The 19,363-nt window shown below is 44.0% G+C and overlaps 1 protein-coding gene across 1 annotated transcript in view; it reads left to right on the top strand.

Annotated features, from left to right (window-relative positions):
• The window catches only part of LOC139689672 (nuclear pore complex protein Nup160 homolog), a 67,167-nt gene that overhangs the window by 28,073 nt on the left and 19,731 nt on the right, over positions 1 to 19,363 (top strand). The window contains exons 14-20 of the mRNA XM_071586861.1: positions 1,299 to 1,541; positions 3,698 to 3,985; positions 4,307 to 4,425; positions 14,905 to 15,173; positions 17,480 to 17,575; positions 18,049 to 18,229; positions 18,305 to 18,433. Coding sequence (XP_071442962.1) covers positions 1,299 to 1,541; positions 3,698 to 3,985; positions 4,307 to 4,425; positions 14,905 to 15,173; positions 17,480 to 17,575; positions 18,049 to 18,229; positions 18,305 to 18,433 — 1,325 coding nt within the window. The remainder of the gene's footprint in view (positions 1 to 1,298; positions 1,542 to 3,697; positions 3,986 to 4,306; positions 4,426 to 14,904; positions 15,174 to 17,479; positions 17,576 to 18,048; positions 18,230 to 18,304; positions 18,434 to 19,363) is intronic.

Raw genomic sequence — 19,363 nt, 5'->3', positions numbered from 1 at the left:
CAACACCATGGCCTCGAAAGCACCACAATCAGTGTCTTCTTCTGCTATTTGTTTATTCAACCTTTTTCATCTTTTAACAACTTTTCCAGCATTATGCTACCATTCCCATATTATATTTGACTGGAAACTTTTAACCCCGCCGACCCCGGTGGTAGTGGGATAACATCCTCGCCTGCCAACCCAAGGTTCGTGGGTTTGATTCCTGCCTAGGTGGGTTTTTCTCCATCTAGTGCTTGGGTGTTTGTAATTGTTTCTATTGTTATATCATTGCCAAAAAGTCAGATGTAGAAGCCTGAGTTCTGTTTTTGGATTAAAGTGGAATAAATAAATAACTTCAACTCTGCATCACTTTACCATTTCCTCCCAACTTCTTCTCACACATCTCTTAGAGCTGCCTATTCATTCTTTTTAGTTCAAATCTCAAAGAAATTGAATTTTAAATTTTTTTAAATTTATTCAAATAAAATTAATTATATTTTTATGATTTGTTAAACTTATTTTTTGTAACCTATTTTGCTTCCCTAACATGTTTCTCAGCGTTATCCTTTTTGTTGCTGAAAGTGTGACGATTCAGCTTCAGTGCAGATTGTTGATGACTCTCCTCCACAAACAAATTCAAGAATTGGCAAAGGAATTATAATGGCCCCACTTTGCTTAAGTAAATCAGACCACAAAGATAAGATAATGGAGATAGAGTCCAGTACAGATACAAATACTCATTCTTTACCTTGACAATCAGGAATCATAATTAAGAAACCAAAGTAAATATAAATGTTAAAGGTATTTAATTTACGAGTGAGGACAAATTCAAACGCTGCAAAGACATATGGTATATTTATAGGTGTATGTATATGTTAGTTGATGGCATATTTATTTGCATTTGTGTTAGTTAAAATGGTTGTAGAATGAATATATATGCCACCTTGGGATGTAGGTTGGCATGAGTATGTTGGTTTTGCATGTGATTTTATACTTTTTTAGGGGCGGTGACCTAACACCTCCTAGCACATGCCCTTGTGGTGAATTTCAGGTCGTTATATAGGTGTAATTGAACCACATCTTTCGAGTAACTTAACGTATAACGACAAGGCTTCTGGTAAACCCCAACAGTACATCCGACCAGAGGTATAAAAGATGTGCTCGTGCATGGAAGAAGAAAACAAATGCGTATTTCAATGACTGAGCCCATGGCCCCATTGTAGATTTCCCTTTTTGGGAAGGGTAATTGATTGAATGGAGGTGCTTCAAGTCTGACCCAAGTAGAGGTGGAGAGCTTCATCCTGCTGGTGGTGTTTCAGATTCTCCACGTGCTGCAACCTGTTGCTGCTGCAGTACCTGATCCTGGAGTGCAGCGGAGGGGGCGTGGGGTTTGGCGGAAGCAGCTGGGCAGGTGGCCTCGGGCCTCTGATTGATGAGGAGCATGTGAACGGGGTCAGATCGGACCTGATACCAAGGACGACCCTGCTGACGCAAGCATACCTCCTGCTCAAATGGGTGACAGAGACACCATGTGCGCCCCATCCACCGCCCACCAGCTCCTTGTATGTATTTATCAAACAACTGCAGCATTCGACTATTCTATGTTGATCAGCCTTCCTGTTTTGAATGGAAACAGCGTTGTGTTCAGAAGTGTAATATAGAGGCCTATGAATCTGAATTATTCAACCTTAAGTGATACTGTTATGATTAAAAGTGAGCATCTCATAATGTTTCAATTTATATTTCACGGTTGTTTAAATAATGAGGAAATGTATGTTCATTGATATGGTGAAATTCATCCTTATTCTTACCTCTTCACATGGGTGATTACTAAATGTTTGGGAAAAATGAATATGTCAGTAGATGGCAGAAAACAGAGAGAGATAGTGATGGGGAAGGAATGCAGTTGCTAGGCAAAGGGAGTGGCAGGAGCCAGATGTAAGAGAGGCTGCTGTTTAGGTGGAAGGAATGACCGTGAGGAATAAATAATAGCAGTTTGCAGGAGAAAGAGCTTCATTCTAGCAACTGGTTTAAACACCACAATTATGCAGAGGAACGCATTAATATGCCGAGAGATTCATGGACATATGAGTTAGATTATGTTGTGGCTTTGCATAGATTTAAGAAAAGAATGATTAATGAATGCCATTTCTCGGGAGCAGATATGGATTTGGATCACAACTTAGTACTCATTAAGTGTGACGTTAATTGCAGAAGAATGAAGAATAAAACAATGGAATGAAAAAACAACTAGGGAAAAAGGAGGACCTGGAGGCATTTAATAAAATACTGAATGAGGATAAGAGGACGGATAGAGTAGAATTAAGGTGGTAATTTCTTGAAGGGATGAAAATGGTATACTACAGGAGTGATGAGTAGGGAAAGGGTTGGGAAGCATTGGATTAGAGATAAAATCATTAGGATGTATGAAAGTGGGAAATGGAAGAACCATGAACGCAGAACTAGGGAGAAGTAAGTATAAAGAGTTAAATGTTTAACTGAGGTGAGAAATGAATGGAGAAGATTAAATATGGAATGAGAAGCACAAGGATATGGACAGTTTAACAGAGGTGGAAAAATGGGCATGCTATGTAGAATTGGTGAAGAAACTGTCATAGTATAAGAAAGTAAAATCCATTAGCACCATTAAAATTAATTAAAGGGTAAAATATTAGTCAAAGCCGACAAGATTTTGGCAAAATGGAAAGATAATTAATGGTTTCTGGCGTAACTTTATGGAACCGATTCATTATAAATAAATGAAAGGACTAACTTTGTAGTTCCACACGAAAACGATTTATTCACACGACCCGGGTTTCGAAGTAAAACTTCATCATCAGGTGAGCTCTCTACATTTGCAGCCCTTCTTATATATACAGCCAGGGCGGGGGAGGGTGGAGATAATCAGGAAGGTTTGAGAGGGGTAAAGTCAGGATTGGTTTGCGTGCCGGAGGGGAGGGCAGTTTGGCGTCCCCTCCGCGATGTTGTTGGAATGTGGAGCGGGAGGGAGAAGTCTACATTGTAGAGCTCTCGTGAGTCAGCGGATTAGAGAGGGTTAGATGAAGGGGAGGGGGCGGTGTCATCGCCCACCGTGAGGATTGGGACTTTAAGGAGGGGAGAGTGGGAGGCATACAGAAATTCGTTAACAATATTTTCATTTAAACAAACACTATTTAAAATTTCTAAATGTTCTAAGGCGTCTAATCTATAGCCTTTGCTTTCAACATGTAAAATTTCGAAATCAAAATCACTTTTATGGTTATTATCAATCAAATGCTTTGCGAATTGAGAGTTCATCTTTTTATTTCTTGCACATGCTTGATGCTGATAATGATATCTCAGAGCTGTAAATATGTAGCTGCATCATAGAAAAGGCATGAAACCAAATGAAATAATTCAGTTGAGATAGATAACATCCAAAAGGAGTCACTTTAAGGAATTAGGAAAGCATGTAAGGAAGGGTTTTATGGGCTCATGTAGTAGTATTTTTAAGGGAGGAATTTTCCTTTTTGGGATTCCCATTTCAAAAAATGGAAAAGCAGTCATATATTGGTGGCATTTTAGGACAGGTATTATTTTTCTCTCACCAGTATTTATTTTTAAGTTTTGATATAATCATGGGAGGATATGATGTGCATTATTCTGAAGTTAGTTGGATGGTTAAGATTGGAACAAATCAGTGGATTCAGTGAGTCGAATTCTTCCTTTTTTTTCCAAGGGAAAACAGCCTTCAGCAGATGATGTTGCTGAAAATAAACGACAGCAAGAGTTCGAGCTCGGTGGGAGGCCCCACACTGCACCACCTGCACCCGTTGGGCAGGGGGGGTGCTTGGACGCTGGCGGAGTTATTCCTGGCATCCGATGGGGGTCGCCACGCGCATTCACTCTCAGTCCGCCTCATGCACGGTGGGGTGAGAAGTGAGGAAGGGGAAGGAAACCCCAACCTGTTCAACTGTCAGTGGCACTCTGCTATGCTCCCATATGTCACCCTCGTCGGGCAGCTCATGTATCCTTTGTTGGATTTAGGAAAGCTCTTTCAGTCATTACTTGACTGCGTTTTGCTCGTTCAGTCACAGTGTAAGGTTTAATGAGGCTCCAGCTACGTTAGTGATTCTCATAATTTGGAGCATTTGGTTGACTTGAATTAGGAGTGCATAGTCTCTTGCTTTGCCTCATTGTTTTGGATTCAACTCCTGCTTAGTGTAGGTATACTCTGCATTAGCCTCAACTATTGAAGGGGGTCTTGAATGCCAAAATATGTTCATGTATATTTTTTTAAATCTATTTTTTTTATTCAACTGTGATAGTCTTCTTGACAATGAAATAGATGGCCAATCAGCCGGAACTTCATTTTCCCTGAATTTCTACTGTCATCACGCCAGTATGTTTTGATCCAAGAATACGTAAGACTTCTTCAGAGTTGGTGTGAGTGGAACAGTTGCTCAAGTGAGTAATTACCTAAACCTTAGAAATTGTTATTGCATGAGTAATTCATTGATTTCGATTCTCATAAAGAGACTTGGCTTTTCCACATGAGTATTTTTATTACGACCTAGGTTTTGGTACAGCATAACATATTCAGGTCCTGAAGATGTTACACTTCAGGGTTACTTATGTGCTAGCTTTTTCACGTACCGTATTTCCATTACGACCGAGTAAAGAGTGTACTGAAACTGGAAAAGCAAAGTGTCTTCTTTCATCATGAGGGATTTCCACCATGTTATGCCTGAAACTGTCTTGTTTGATATTCTCATAAAGAGATCAAACTGGGACTACGTGAGTAATTTTATCAAAAAATATTGAGTGCATAACCGTGATGCAATTTTTATGATGAACCCTTTATTGCTGCCGCCATCCGTTGGATGTTTGGAACAATGGTTCCTCTCTCTAAGATGATAGTCATTTAAAGTTTCCTGTGTATCTGTCGCACAAATGTGGGTTCTTCTTGAAATGTCACCATGCCTAGTGCTAGTTCTGTTGTTTGCCCATTTCACTTTTTCCATTGCTTTCCACGTGCACACTTCTAAAGCCTCCAAATTGCACTTTTCCTCTTCTTAAGCCCTTCGAGTCACAGATGAAGTCCCCGGATGCCTTTGAATCAGAGCCTGTGGCTCCACCACGCCTCTCAATGCCGTGAATACAGGCTCTTCTCTTAAACTCTTGCATCACTCACGGCTTCCCTTAAATACTTCTCCTTTGGCCATTCATGATCCTGGGCATTTTCTTAACAAGGCCAACAAAAATCACTTTCACCTTCTCACAACTGATACTGTTCTTGTTAATAGCATTGCATTTGCATTACAAGGCATCACGTTGCAATTGTTCTTTTATCCATGCGAGAAGCAACGTTCCAACACCTTTGAGGATGCGTAACCATTGCAGAGATATTCTTCTCACTCCCTTTGAAACATCTATCTTCTTAGCTTTGTCTTTGTCCCTGAGGATGATGCAAATGGCTAGTGGAGACCAATGGTGTGTGTGTTTACTAGATCACCCATGTTCACACCTCATTCTCATCTCTGTATGATTTTACTTTTGATTCTTCCGGTCATGTTTATTCTCCCATGGCTGTCTTCTTGCTGCTTTTTCTTCTGAGACAGTTTTAAAACTATGCTCAAAGTTTTATTGTACTTTCACTAGAAAATCACAACAAATATATCTGAACGCAGTTTTGAAGAAATTTGTCATCACTAGCGACACCAAGATGATAGCAGAACAATTGGCAGTGGGTGTGCAATCATTCTGGGATACTCTTCTCATTATTGACATAAATACCCTGCGATCCACCAAAAAGGTGTGTGGCAAGGGATGAAAGCATCACCAGGTGGGAAGGGTGAGTGATAAAGAAGGATATAGGAGAGGAAGGGAGAAGTATTTGTTAAAAAAACTATCAAATAACATGCCAATTTGTATACATGTTGGAGGAAGACCTAATTCAAAACGAGGATTGATTCACCTAATGAATTAATTTTATATGTAATGTGAAAAAAGTGATTTAAAATGAACCGCAACCATTTGTACGACAAGCTTCAACCATAACAGGACAGGTCATGCAGAATTGAAAAGTAAAAAGGGTATATTCATCCATTACATTGACTTGCAGCTCTTGGTCCCCACCCCTAAAGTCACGGGTAAGGACTGTGAGGCACGACTGTCGGCAGCGGATGGCGCGAGGCATCCTCCCTCCCCTCACAGAGAGACAAAGGGCTTACTTTTATGCACAAATTTGCTCATAAACCCCTTTAAAAAATCATGTTTGGGATGTGACGCGGTATTTAATTCATAGATAAATTTTCCCCGATACCGCGAGACAAGGGAGGCCGCGACTCTACTTGTTTTGAGGGCGCCAGGCTAGCCGCATGGCTAGCCGCAGAGTCACGCCGCTGGCTGTCACCTGGCCCATCACACTCCTCGTCCCAGGGGAGGGCTCGCTCACCTTTTATGTGCCCCGGGGTGGGCAGCGGCTCTTCAGCTGAAATCACGAGGGACGCTAGGAGGCGCATAAAAATGGACTACGACGAGTAAACTTCACAAGAACTATTTATTATCACAAGAAAAGGTGTGGGCGCTCCCAAGCAAACATGACGCGCGGTGCCGACGCCTGCAGCCGAAGATGGCCGCCTCGCTGTCGACTGCTGGCTCCCGATGTTCCGGTCGGGGCCTGCGGGGGGCCCACACGGCGAGGTCGGTTGCTGGCACGCGCACCCCCGGTGTTCGCAGGCTGTCGGTGACTCGACGATGATAGCACACGACCTTCTCTCTCGGGCATCCCACAACGAACTCTCCTTACCACGTGTTGGCCGGCACTCTCCGCGCGCGGCGCGCCCCGCTCTTCTTTTTTCTTACATACATTGTCGGCGCCAACAGATAGCGCCCCGCCGTTCTACGGCTCGCGAGAGAGGCGCGCGTATTCGAACTGGGCAAGTGACGCTGCGCCAAGCACAACGTCACATACCCCCTCCCTAAGCCGGACACTCGTCCGAGTGGACCGCTTACAAACGAGCCTGCAACTGAAACCTATGAACACAATATAATAACAACAATTTCACAGACTTCTACCAGTAGTTCACTCAGTTTTGAGATTCTGTCTTCAGCTATTGGATAGAAAATGGATAGCACAACTTTTTCTAATTTTAACCACATTCTCTATGAACATCAAGTAATACATTTGGTATGAACAAACTTTTGGCATGAATCTTTCATACATTCCAAGGGAATTTCTCACAAAATTTCAACAAAAGCATCACTCGCTCAGATAATTCACTCTATAAAAGGCAGTACGTCCTCAGCTCAAACACATCACACCTCGTTTGCAAACTTTCATTCACCACAATTCAAGGGCTATGTGCCATAACAACAATAATGTCCGACAGAGATTTTCACATAATTGAAAAATGAATCGCTCACTTTGACACACAGACAAGATAACATGAGGCAAACACACAATGCTGACCTATTACATAATACCAAAATTCATAAGGAACTTTTTTTGAGAGTGTGCTCCGTGGGCTTGGCGCTCGGAGGACTCACCACTTTGACGAGTGGATCTTGGTGCTATATATCTTTTCAAGTCACCAATATCTACTTTCGCGTTTTGCTTATTGGAACGCGTTTCTACTATATAGACTGTTGGAGACAGTTTTTTTAGTATCGCGATTGGTCCTTCAAATTTAGGGGCTAGCTTGGCTGAAAACCTATCAATCCCACTGGACGTGATCCCGACGGATGTTTCTTCTACCCTTATTATACGCTCGCGCCTGTTTTTCCTGAGCTTTCTCTATGTTCTCGGCTACTAGATCTCGTAATAAGCCTAACCTATCGGCCCTCTTTTTCCACGCTTGTGGATCCAATCTGCTCTCTATGCCTTCCCCCTTTTCAAGCTCGCGCCGCAAACTCTTCACTGGCAGTGGATGCCTTCCGAAGTTCAAGTAGGCTGGCGAGATCTTAGTCGAGGCCTGCTTCGCAGTGTTGACTGCATGCCTTAGTTCGTGTAAATGCTGATCCCAGTCTCTATGGTCTTTTTCTACAAACATCGCGATGGCCGTCTTCAGCGTTCGATTGGATCTTTCCACTGGGTTTGCCTGAGCATGGTATGGAGGCGTTGTTGTATGCGTTATTCCATACTCTGCCAATGCTTCTCTTACGCATTTGTTATCAAACTCTGACCACCTTTAGCTCCACCCATCTTGAAAATAAGTCCTGAAAGATTATTAAGTACTTGTTCTTGGCTTTGCTAAGCGGAAACTCCATGAGATCTGCTGCTACGACGCTCCATGGTCTCTCTACCGTTCTTTTACCCAATAGTCCCTGAGGCGCTTGCTGCGACGTTTTGAACTGTTGACAGTCCTGACATTGCCTCACAAAGTTGTGAATGTCGTGATAGGCCCCTCTCCAATAGTAATCTCGTACGACTCGATCGAAGGTCTTTTCCACTCCGAGGTGGCCCGATGAAGGTTCACAATGGGCATCCCTTATGACCCGCTCTCGACATTCTTTTGGAAGCACGAGTTTCCAGCCCTCTTCACAATCAGCGATTGGATCGAGCAGCTCATCGTACTTGTAACGATACAAGTGGCCCGCTTCGACCTTCCAATTTTTATACCTCTCCGGATATTTGCTGACTTCCTCGACTCTGCGTTGGTAGTCCTCATCCTTTACTTCCGTAATTTCAGCGATCTTCTCTTCGCCAGAAAGTTGCTCGTACATACGAGATAGTGCATCAGGCAAATCATGGATTTTACCTCGACGATGCACCACCTCGAAGTCCCACTGCTGCAACTCCAGCGCCCATCTCGCGAGCCTACCCGTAGGTTCCTTGAGATTTCGCAGGAATTGGAGTGCGGAGTGGTCTGTGATCACGAGGAACTTGTAGCCCTCTAAATAAGGCCTTAGTTTTTTTATGGCCCATAGAATAGCTAACAACTCTCTCTCTGTCGTCGTATAGTTTTTCTCAGCTGATGTGAGAACTCGGCTGACATAAACGATTGGATGTTCTCCGTCCTCATTCACTTGAGAAAGAACACCTCCAATTGCTTCACTACTCGCATCAGTTTGTACGATGAAGGGTTTAGAGAAGTCCGGCCTTGCCAAGACCGGGGCTTCTGTAATGGCCCTTTTGTATGTCTCAAACACTTTCTGCTGTTCCTCTGTCCATTCCCACTCTTGACCTTTGTGCAATAACTTGACCAATGGAAGCTTGATTTCCGAATCGTCCTTTATGAACCGAGCGTACCATCCAATCATACCAAGAAATCGTCTTAGTTGTTTGAGGTTAGATGGTGCTGGATAATTCACGACTGGAGCTATCTTTTCCGGATCTGGTCTAAGTCCCTCTGCGTCTAACAGATATCCAAGATATGCAGCCCTGGTACAACAAAACTCGCTCTTCTCCTTATTGATTACTAGCCCTGCCGTCACACTCGCTAAACTCACTCTAGGCGTGGACTCCACGCCGACTCCCCCTCCCTGAACCGGACACAGCCTATCAGGTTTGTCCTCAATGGTTACAGGGTATGTCACACTCTCACTCGACTCATTCCTGCCCGTCCCTTTGTTGGAACACAACCGATCCAGAGCGAACAGTACTTGAGGCAATTTCTCATAATCGCTCTCCTGTTCTGATTTCCGGCCCGCGTGAAGCGACTGGGCAGAATCTACATTCCACGCATGTCTCGGCGGGCTTTGTGGCACCGACGAGATGCTCTGAGGCCTCTCACTCATTCTCTCACTCTCTGCTTGCTTTGGCGGCTGGAGACAGGCTGGCCTGTTCGATCCTACCAAAGACTTGACCCTTTCGCTTTCTCCCGACCTAACGGATTGGCAGAGCGGAGCTGACTCCGTCGACCAATGCGCCTTCTGCCCCATATGCGGTTGATTTGGTGGGCGGAGACGGGCTGACCCGCTCGGCTCGGCGAAATCAACGGCTGGACAGCAAATATCAGCTTTGCAGTGGAGGTCGGCCGTCCGTCTCGACTGCTCAGCTGGAGAGCTTTTCCTGATAGCTCCATTGCATTGGCCAGATCGATAGAGGTTGGCTGTCCACCTCGATCTGTAGATTTCTTCATCCTTGATCTTTGCCAACGCCTCAGATGGGTGGCGGATGTTGGCTGTCCAACTCGACCCAGGAGCAGATGTTTCATCTGGCCCATCTGAGTTTATCTCCCTTCCTTTCTCTATACAATCCTTTATTCCACTATTTACATCTCCCTTGATCGAATTTGGTTCGCAGAATTTGGCTGTCCAACTCGGCTTTTCCAAAATCGAATCACCATTTCCTAACCTAATCGACTTATTCCTATGATTATCTAAATCTAATTCAGCCGATTTATGTTCGACGGATTGGTTTGCGGGGAAGCCGCTTGGGCTAGGCGACTCCCCGCTTGTCCGTTTTCCTGCCGAGTAAACAGGTGTTTGCAATTAGGGCAATTAATTGCCAATAAGCCGACCTTGCCGCAAAGTTGGCACTTTTCTTGTGTCCTTCCAGGTCGACTGGGGCAATTGACACTGATATGCCCCCTTGCGCCACAGCTGAAACACTGGACTCTCGGGCATGCATTTGCCCTATGTCCCGACTCTCCGCAGGAATAACAAGCTCCGTCAAAGCCCGGTCCCTGGTCTCTCGCCTGTGAAGGCCTAGACCACGTAGGTCTCGTTATGGCCCTTCCTAACTCATAGCTGATGCTCTGTCTATGTCCATCGTCCCCTGATACATCGTCCGAGTCATCACTGCTGTCAGTAGATAACGACCCGCTCGTTACCTCCGACTCTGAAGAAGATGACGAAGTGGATGTTATTTCCCTCCGATACTTTTTCTTGGAACCCTTTCTCAAGTTCACTTCCTTATCGTTCTTCTCACTGCCCAATTTTTGTAAAATTCGGCTAATTCCATCCGTTAGGTTGTTGATCATCTCGTTCTGCTGTTGCAATTGACTCCGCAACTCCTTTATTTCCTCAGAGTTGCGGTCGCTCTGTACTGGTATCTCTTTCTGATTTGATTTCGCTTCCGAAGGCAGAATGCGCAGTTTTTTCTTTTCTCTGGTCAAATCTGACGCTTCTTTCCTTTCCCCCAGCGGCGGAAAATCATATGAGTCCATCAGCGGCAGTTTGGGCTGAGGGCCCCCCGCTGCGTTTGCTGTAATGGTCCGAATGGGGTTCAGTTCCTCATTAATTTCTCCGTCGCTTGCGGCAACTTTCTCCGTCTCGATGTGCTTCTTTTTATGCCCCTTACTGCATGCTCGTTTCATTTTCCGCCCTGCATCTAGGTCTTCGTCCCAGTTTAAGGCGTATAAAGCTCCTGAGAGGGTTACATCGTCAGGCTGCACATCTTCGTCCAATTCTTTGACCATGGTGTCCCTAACCGTGGTTGTGCCAAAAGAAGCTTAGCCCGCAATAATCGCTCTTTGCGCACTAAGAGTGGCCCTACCAAGGAGTGTCCTTTACTTGACAACTCATTTTCCACCTCTTCTTCACTCATTTGCTTAATTATTTCAAATTCTGCCTTTACCGCTGAATGCCGTAGCAGTGCCCTCATATCTCTCTGATATCTCGCCAAAAATCCAGTGTCACCCTCCATTGTAAATTAGGAAGAAGAAAATTCTTAACCTATTGAATAATTAAAGGATTTGCCCCACGTTGGGCGCCATTTGTGACGCGGTATTTAATTCATAGATAAATTTTCCCCGATACCGCGAGACAAGGGAGGCCGCGACTCTACTTGTTTTGAGGGCGCCAGGCTAGCCGCATGGCTAGCCGCAGAGTCACGCCGCTGGCTGTCACCTGGCCCATCACACTCCTCGTCCCAGGGGAGGGCTCGCTCACCTTTTATGTGCCCCGGGGTGGGCAGCGGCTCTTCAGCTGAAATCACGAGGGACGCTAGGAGGCGCATAAAAATGGACTACGACGAGTAAACTTCACAAGAACTATTTATTATCACAAGAAAAGGTGTGGGCGCTCCCAAGCAAACATGACGCGCGGTGCCGACGCCTGCTGGGCCACGATGTTGGGTGGCCGCTCGGCTGCAGCCGAAGATGGCCGCCTCGCTGTCGACTGCTGGCTCCCGATGTTCCGGTCGGGGCCTGCGGGGGGCCCACACGGCGAGGTCGGTTGCTGGCACGCGCACCCCCGGTGTTCGCAGGCTGTCGGTGACTCGACGATGATAGCACACGACCTTCTCTCTCGGGCATCCCACAACGAACTCTCCTTACCACGTGTTGGCCGGCACTCTCCGCGCGCGGCGCGCCCCGCTCTTCTTTTTTCTTACATACATTGTCGGCGCCAACAGATAGCGCCCCGCCGTTCTACGGCTCGCGAGAGAGGCGCGCGTATTCGAACTGGGCAAGTGACGCTGCGCCAAGCACAACGTCACAGGGATGCTATTACTTGCTAAGCATGGTTCCACTGTTTTGAAAATATCAATTTGGAGCATGACTTTGTATGATTAGAAAACTTAGTTATTGAGGTAAGGGCGGCAAAAGTACAGAGGTTTTTGATGTGTGGGTGTGGAGAAGGATGGAATAAGTAAAATACAAGGTTTGTATGAAAAGTACCACTACTAATATTTTCATGCCATGCACGTGAAGAGGTTAATTCAGACTGTTGGTTAATTGTGCAAACAATCGCAAATCTTATATTGGCATTGATACAAAGATGACTGTGCACACACCATTGTTATCATTGAAAAGTTGGCATTGCAAAAGATCTGAGCGAAACTCGTCCCGAAGGCCTTGATGGATGACCAAGAGCAGAGTCAAGTCTCTGCTTGCGAAGACCCTCTGCCTGTATGTCATTGTGACTATTTACCAACCCCCTCACAGTCACGACTTGGTACCAGTAGACTATTTCCTATTCCCAAAAGTGAAATCCTCCCTCCCTCACATGAAGGACACCACCACCATGGGACGTTAAGTCAAGCCGTGGAGGAATCTTACATGCATAGTATCCTTGAGGACCTTCCACCTTCCAGGGAGCCTTTGAGTCGTGGAAAAGCCCCTGGCAAAGGTGTGTCGACAGTCAAGGGATGTACTTTGAAGATATTTGAGGCATTGTAAGAATATCTAAAATAAATCTTTTTTTTTTCCAAAACTTTTTCTGGTACTTTTTCTGCAAACCATGTAAATGGGTAAATGGAGAGTAAAAAAATGCCGAAGTAGTAGTGGGAGAGGAGATAGGGTTGTTGAGAAATTCAAAGGGAGCAGGAAAATGAATTTGGTACTTTTTGAGTGGCATGGAATTTAGAAAACATGATGGATGGAGAGTATTGGGGAGGTGAGTTAGGAAAATGGAAAAAAAGAGAATTGAAGGAGTGTTTCATGCAGTGTCATTTTGTCAAGTTAGGCTAGGCTTAGAAAGTCCATCAAAAACTCACATTTGATCGTAGACTACTGTAATAATAGTTGTTAATCTTCATTGTTTATCAGGTGACCCTGTAAAAGGTCAAGGGAAAAAAATTATGATAGCACGTTGCTAGGGCATGTTCCATGGAATGTGTTCTTTCGTTGTGAGACGTTGAAATTGTTGTTGATGAATTGGAGAGTAAGTAAGAGTTTTCTTCTTTAAAATTTGGTGTTTGTGATGAAAGTGAGCGCATAAACCAGTTCACGTTGTATATCGGTGGGTCAAGTTCTCATGGAGGACACCTCTGACTCCATTCCATTATCATTCTGCAACCACCAAATGCCACCATTGCTATTCCACCACCAAAGGAGCATCAGAAGCTGCAGTGGCCGAATGAGGAGAGGGCTGGACTGCAGCTGCAGTAAGAAGTCTGCATGAAATAATAAGATAATGGGAGAGGAGATGGAAAATTAGGTGCTTAGGAGGAAAAAGTTTGTGATGACGTTGGTGAAGATAATTATTTTGCTACGCCGAAGCTGCTAAAAATGAGTATTCCACGTATGATAAGTGCAAGGAATTAGCCTTTCATTGGGAATCTTTTCCACCTGATCTCTACTGACACCATGTTACTCAATTTTTTCAGTTTCCATTTATTTGAGGTACAAAATATATTTAGAAAATAAAACTGTAGCAAATTCAGGGGTTACGTTTTAATACTTATATCGTTAATTTTCGAAAACCCATTTATCCATATATCCATAGTGATACAGAATGTATACTTCAAAATATTTTTCTAAAAGTTGCAATGACCTCGAATGAAGTAATAATAAATGATAATTTATAAAGGTTTGCTAGTAAGGTTGCATTATTAGCATAATTGGGGGATCAAGATGGTGTGGTGGCTGTCATACTGGCTTCCCACCCGAAGGGCCCGGGTTCAAATCCCGGCGGTGTTGAATATTTTTCAGTGGTATCTCGATCCCTACTTGAGGTGCTTTGTGGAGGGCCTTTTGAGTGAGTACCCCGTCCGTCGGATGGGACGTTAAACTGCGGACCCCTTGGTGCCTTTCGTAAAGAGTAGACTTATGCCGACGCTGGGTTCCTCTCCACCCTTCATCCTTTCCTGTCCATCCCCTATGGCGCAAATGACCTCAGCAGTCGGTCGCCTCCTTCCCTTGAATACTACTACTACAACTATGCATAAGAATAAATGAAGAATAGAAATTACATGTTTCTTCTTTTTCTCATGGATTTTTGGGATGAAATAACTGTGACAGTAGCAGATCTGTATAAAATAGAATGCAATTAGAAAGGTATTCTTCCAGACTAATTTATTTTTGCGAGACTATTCTCTAAATTATCGGGTGCATAGGTATGTAAATGTTTGGTTTTTTTCAATTTTCATTACATAATGCGCATCTTCATTTTTTCGATCAAATGAACATTTTTGTATTGATAACGTGCGCATTATCGATGGGAAAGTATGGCATTTCATGGTTGTCTTGTCTTACACATAATCATCATCAATATTGCTGAAGGGTATGCCATTTCAAGTTGAAATGTGACATACTTCTGTTGTTCTCCTGCCTGCAGGGAAGTTCATCTTGGGTGCAGCCCTCTTGATTGGAGGTGGAGAAGCTGACAAAGCCCATGACCTGGTGGTGCAAGCTGCCGAAGGTGTCAGCTCTGACCATTTCATGGCTAATGCTCTTCTGCAGCACTCGTCAAGGCCCCACAAAGGCATTTACCCTAGCCTAAAGAAAGATCTTGAAGGTGCTGGAGGCAAGGACTTTGGAGCTGGCTTTTCTGCTGAAGAAGATCAACCTTCAAATGCGAGGCTTCTCACCCAGTACTACTTATTGGTGAGTGGTTAGGGTCTTTGCTGCAAGCACTTCAAAATGCGCTTAAGTGTTCAAGATACGATGTTTGCCCGGAAAGAATTCAGCCAGGCAATATTTTGTGAAAAATAGTGAACTTAGATCAATGAGGAGCCCTTAGACTCCTTTGAAATACTCACCTTGGGACCTCACACACTTACAATGCAAGAATGTTGGTACATTTTGATGGGGTATCCCTCTGGAAGTTTTTATGTGATTTATGATAAACTTCTAAGGAAGGTTTCCAGTTAGCATATGATTACATTTTAGTTTTATCCAAAGTTAAAAGAGTACGTTTTGTGTAGAATTGAATTTACATAATTCATTCTAAATGTATTGCTCAAAATATTCATTTAGAGTTTCAAAGTAGATTATCTGCTCTGTAAACATTTTCATCCACAACTCTAGGGCTTAATTTATTCAGTCCCAGTTAAGGAGATATTTTTCTGCATAAGAGCTTTCTAGGAAGGATCCATCAATGCAATATTTTGAAAAAATAGCCCTCCTGGAGAAATGCGGAGGCCTTAGTTGTCCCCTTCGAAGTATTGCAACAGAGTGTTGGGAAGCCCAGTCTTCCCAACACTCTGTTATGGACGGGATAAAGGAGAATGCATGCAAGGCAGGTGATGGCCATTCAGAAAAAGGAATTTGTTGATTGTTTGAAAAGTGAAAGGGATGCTGGGATAAGTGTGTGAGGCCCCAAGGGACGTACTTCGATTGGGACAACTAAGGCCTCCTCATTTCTCTGGGTTGGCAATATTTTTCTCAAAATATTGCATGGCTGTATGGTTCCCAGACAAACCTCATATTTTACACGTTATGCATTACCATTAACTATTCTGGCCAAGTGAGAGTGCATATATTATCATAATTAGAGAATTTGGCCCACGTTATCAATAGCTTTGAAATATGTCATTTGAATTGTAAGTTCTGGAGCAAGAAAACTTCATTTCCCCAGAATAGTTAGAGGCAGTAGTAGCAGTAAATGAGTCAAAACACTTCAGGGTAGGAGTTGGATACACAATATTCCATTTATGGAAAGGCTATTGAAGAAAATCAATACATATTTAAGAGAGGCTCAACATTTTAAATCATTTGGTCCGTACTGCCAACAGATACAAACCCATTCAAATAATCAGAGAGACTAATTCCAAAGAAACTGCGGGAGATGCCGCAACAGTAACTTTTAACGGAGTCATCCGCTATGTGCATTTCAATGCAACAATTTCAGAGTGTAAAAATCATTCGCCTTGACGGGGATTCGAACCCAGATCCCTCAATATCCTTGCATTGCATTGAAATGCACATTAGCGGATGACTCCGTTAAAAGTTACTGTTGCGGCATCTCCCGCAATTTCTTTGGAATTTGTCAAAGGATAAACACCATAAGTGTTTAAAGTTGGCTTTAACCTCGTGGACTGTGGCGCCTCGCGCACGACTACGAATGCCTGTGACATTGTATGTACGCTATTTCGTCACAACATCTTGTTCCTTTAAAAGTCCCAAAATTTCACAGTTTAAGAGGACGCCTCGGTAGCTTAAGTGGCTAAAGCACTCGACCGGATATTGAGGGATCTGGGTTCGAATCCCAGTCAAGGCGAATGATTTTTACACTCTGAAATTGTTGCATTGGAATCAGAGAGACCTTCATGCATCTTTGGTCAAATATGTAAAAACGTTGCCCACTATATATGTAATGAATTCCAAAACATGAATTATTTCAGAAATACTTGAGGGTGAGCTTCATGCTCTGTTAGCTAAAATGGGGTCTAAGAACAGGAAAATTCTAGTGTTTATTGACCAATGACCAGCCCAGCCACCGAATGTACATTTGAGAAATGTATAGTCACAATTTTTCCCTGCATACTCTCTATTGGTGAGCTCCAACCACTGGTTTGAGGTACATTATCTAAGAATTATGGCACAGAAATTGATATCTATGTATGATTGTGCTAGGAATATAAAGACAATCAAATTGCATGGACATGATGCTTTACACTGCATATCATCAGCTTGGAAGCCAGTTGAAGATTCCACATTATATAACTGCGTAAGGAAGGCAGGATTCCATACTGAATTAAAGGAAGATATTCCAGTTGAAGTTATTCATGATGATGATCATACTGTAGACAATGATTTCAGTATTTGAGCTTGTAAAAGTAAAAAGTCTCCGTTTTCCTCCACTTACAATTTACACTTTAATTTGGGGTCCCTAGAAAAGTGCAAATGAGGAATTTTATTGTATGTGTGATTATATGCATTTACTTAGCAAAATATCTTAATGTTTTCAGGTGATTAAGCTGTTTGACCAACTTAACTATCACGATCGAGTGATTGATTTGGCGAAAACAGCCATAACTGTGGCCGATCCAAATGACCCAGACCTGGTGAGAATATTATTATTAGATTCTTCTTCCAATAATTGCTCTGGATAGGTATTCATTAAATACTCCCTTGTTTTACAACATATTTCCCTCCAACACCTAATAGCATGCTGGCAGTGCCTGACACTAGGAACGTATAATTTGGTGAATTGTATTTTTTCCTTTTCATGAATCACTCCCATCGTGATGTTGTCCCAGACAAAGCAACAATAAAAATACCTATGGCTAATTTTCTAGCTGCTATTGACATCATTTTTGTTGAAAAAGTAATCCCACTCTTCCCTTGGTTTATCATCCAGTCCTTAACCTGTTCCTCAGGCTTTGGATATTTGGGAGCGTGGGATCATTAAGTTTTTTACTCGTGGTCTATTGAGAGGGAGGGGTGCTGTGCCTGTGATTAGCAGCATGGCGGCATCCCCGGGGAATTCTTTGTGTGGGTAGTGCCCCTATATCAACCCTTCCTCGTCTCTTCGCAGCCCACGCTTCACTCAATCATGTTCCGCGAGCACCTGCGCCTTGGGCACTGGAGCGAGGCGCAGGAGGCGCTGGTGAGTAATCCCGATGGGGACCGTCGGCGGGATTGCCTTCGCCAGCTGGTGACGGCCCTTTGGGACCGTGGTGAGCTGAGGACCCTGGTGAATTTGCCATCGGGGGTGAGTGCGGCCAAGGCAAAAGGGGGGGTGGGAGGGGCCGGGAGGGCGTCTGGGAGGGGAGGCACGATCCGTGGGGAAGAGGAGGAGGTGGAGACGGTGCTGGAGGCGAGGGCCAGGGCCGTGGACCTCCTCGGGAGCCGCTCCTCTGGCCACAACTACTACGACTTCCTCTACTCGTTCCATGTCACGAGGGGAAACATGAGGAAAGGTAATTTGAGTGGTTCCTTCCAAAATTGTGTGTTTAAAGAACGGTGACAACTTTTCAGAAAATCTCCTTTGGCCCTAGTAAATTAGCACCACTCTTCCAAAGGAAAACTATGAATTGCTGTGATGGCTTGTGGGAGAAAACATTCCACGACAGTGGCCAACCACAACCTCTCGCCCAAAATACCCTTCTGCGGTGGTTTGCAGTCATGTTACTGTCTCGCCAGAGACCAACTGCGGACACAAACACTCGGACCTGAAATGGGATTCTTCTCTGGGTTCAAGAGACCCCACCAAGGGTGCCTGGGTCATGACCACTTGTGCAATATCAGTGAATGCTTCTGGGAATTAATTCTGCGGCAGGGGCAGGGCCGACACACTCTCTCACACATGCAGAGGGGGCCTGAATGCTGGGAGAATATGACTCAAATTGAGCAAAGTCAAGCGATAGCAGCGAAGAAGGAAAGATAAGGGTGTGCGTCGGATATGCGTATTTCGGATACAAAGCAATCCTCCTCAGGGAACTGAAGGAAATAAACCCTTCCAGTTGAAGGTTGGTAAGTGAACTAGGAAACAGACAAACGTTCTATATGGACACTAAGATGAAGAAGGGGGGATTGGAAGAACCAATGATGTTCAAAAAGGGGGAGGGGTTAATGGGGCATTGATGGGACCTTGCACAAAAGCTGCTATGAAAATGAAGACTCTGGGATGTTTAAAAGAATTGAAATTTGGGCATTGCTATGATTGCAGAGAAGAAGACTCCGTCAGTCTTTAGAGTTAAAACCTCAAACCAGAGCTGATGTAAGATATAAATTGCCTGCGCAAAGTAATAAATTCTTGAAGTAATATAAATTGCCTGCGCAAAGTAATAAATTCTTGAAATACTCCAATTTTAGGTAAAATTAGGTTTTATACCATTGTTCAACCACTG

This window comes from Hetaerina americana, unplaced genomic scaffold (genome assembly GCF_022747635.1).
Source record: "Hetaerina americana unplaced genomic scaffold, ioHetAmer1.1.p SCAF_27, whole genome shotgun sequence".
Taxonomy (NCBI): domain Eukaryota; kingdom Metazoa; phylum Arthropoda; class Insecta; order Odonata; family Calopterygidae; genus Hetaerina; species Hetaerina americana.
This window is presented reverse-complemented; position numbering and strand designations above follow the sequence as displayed.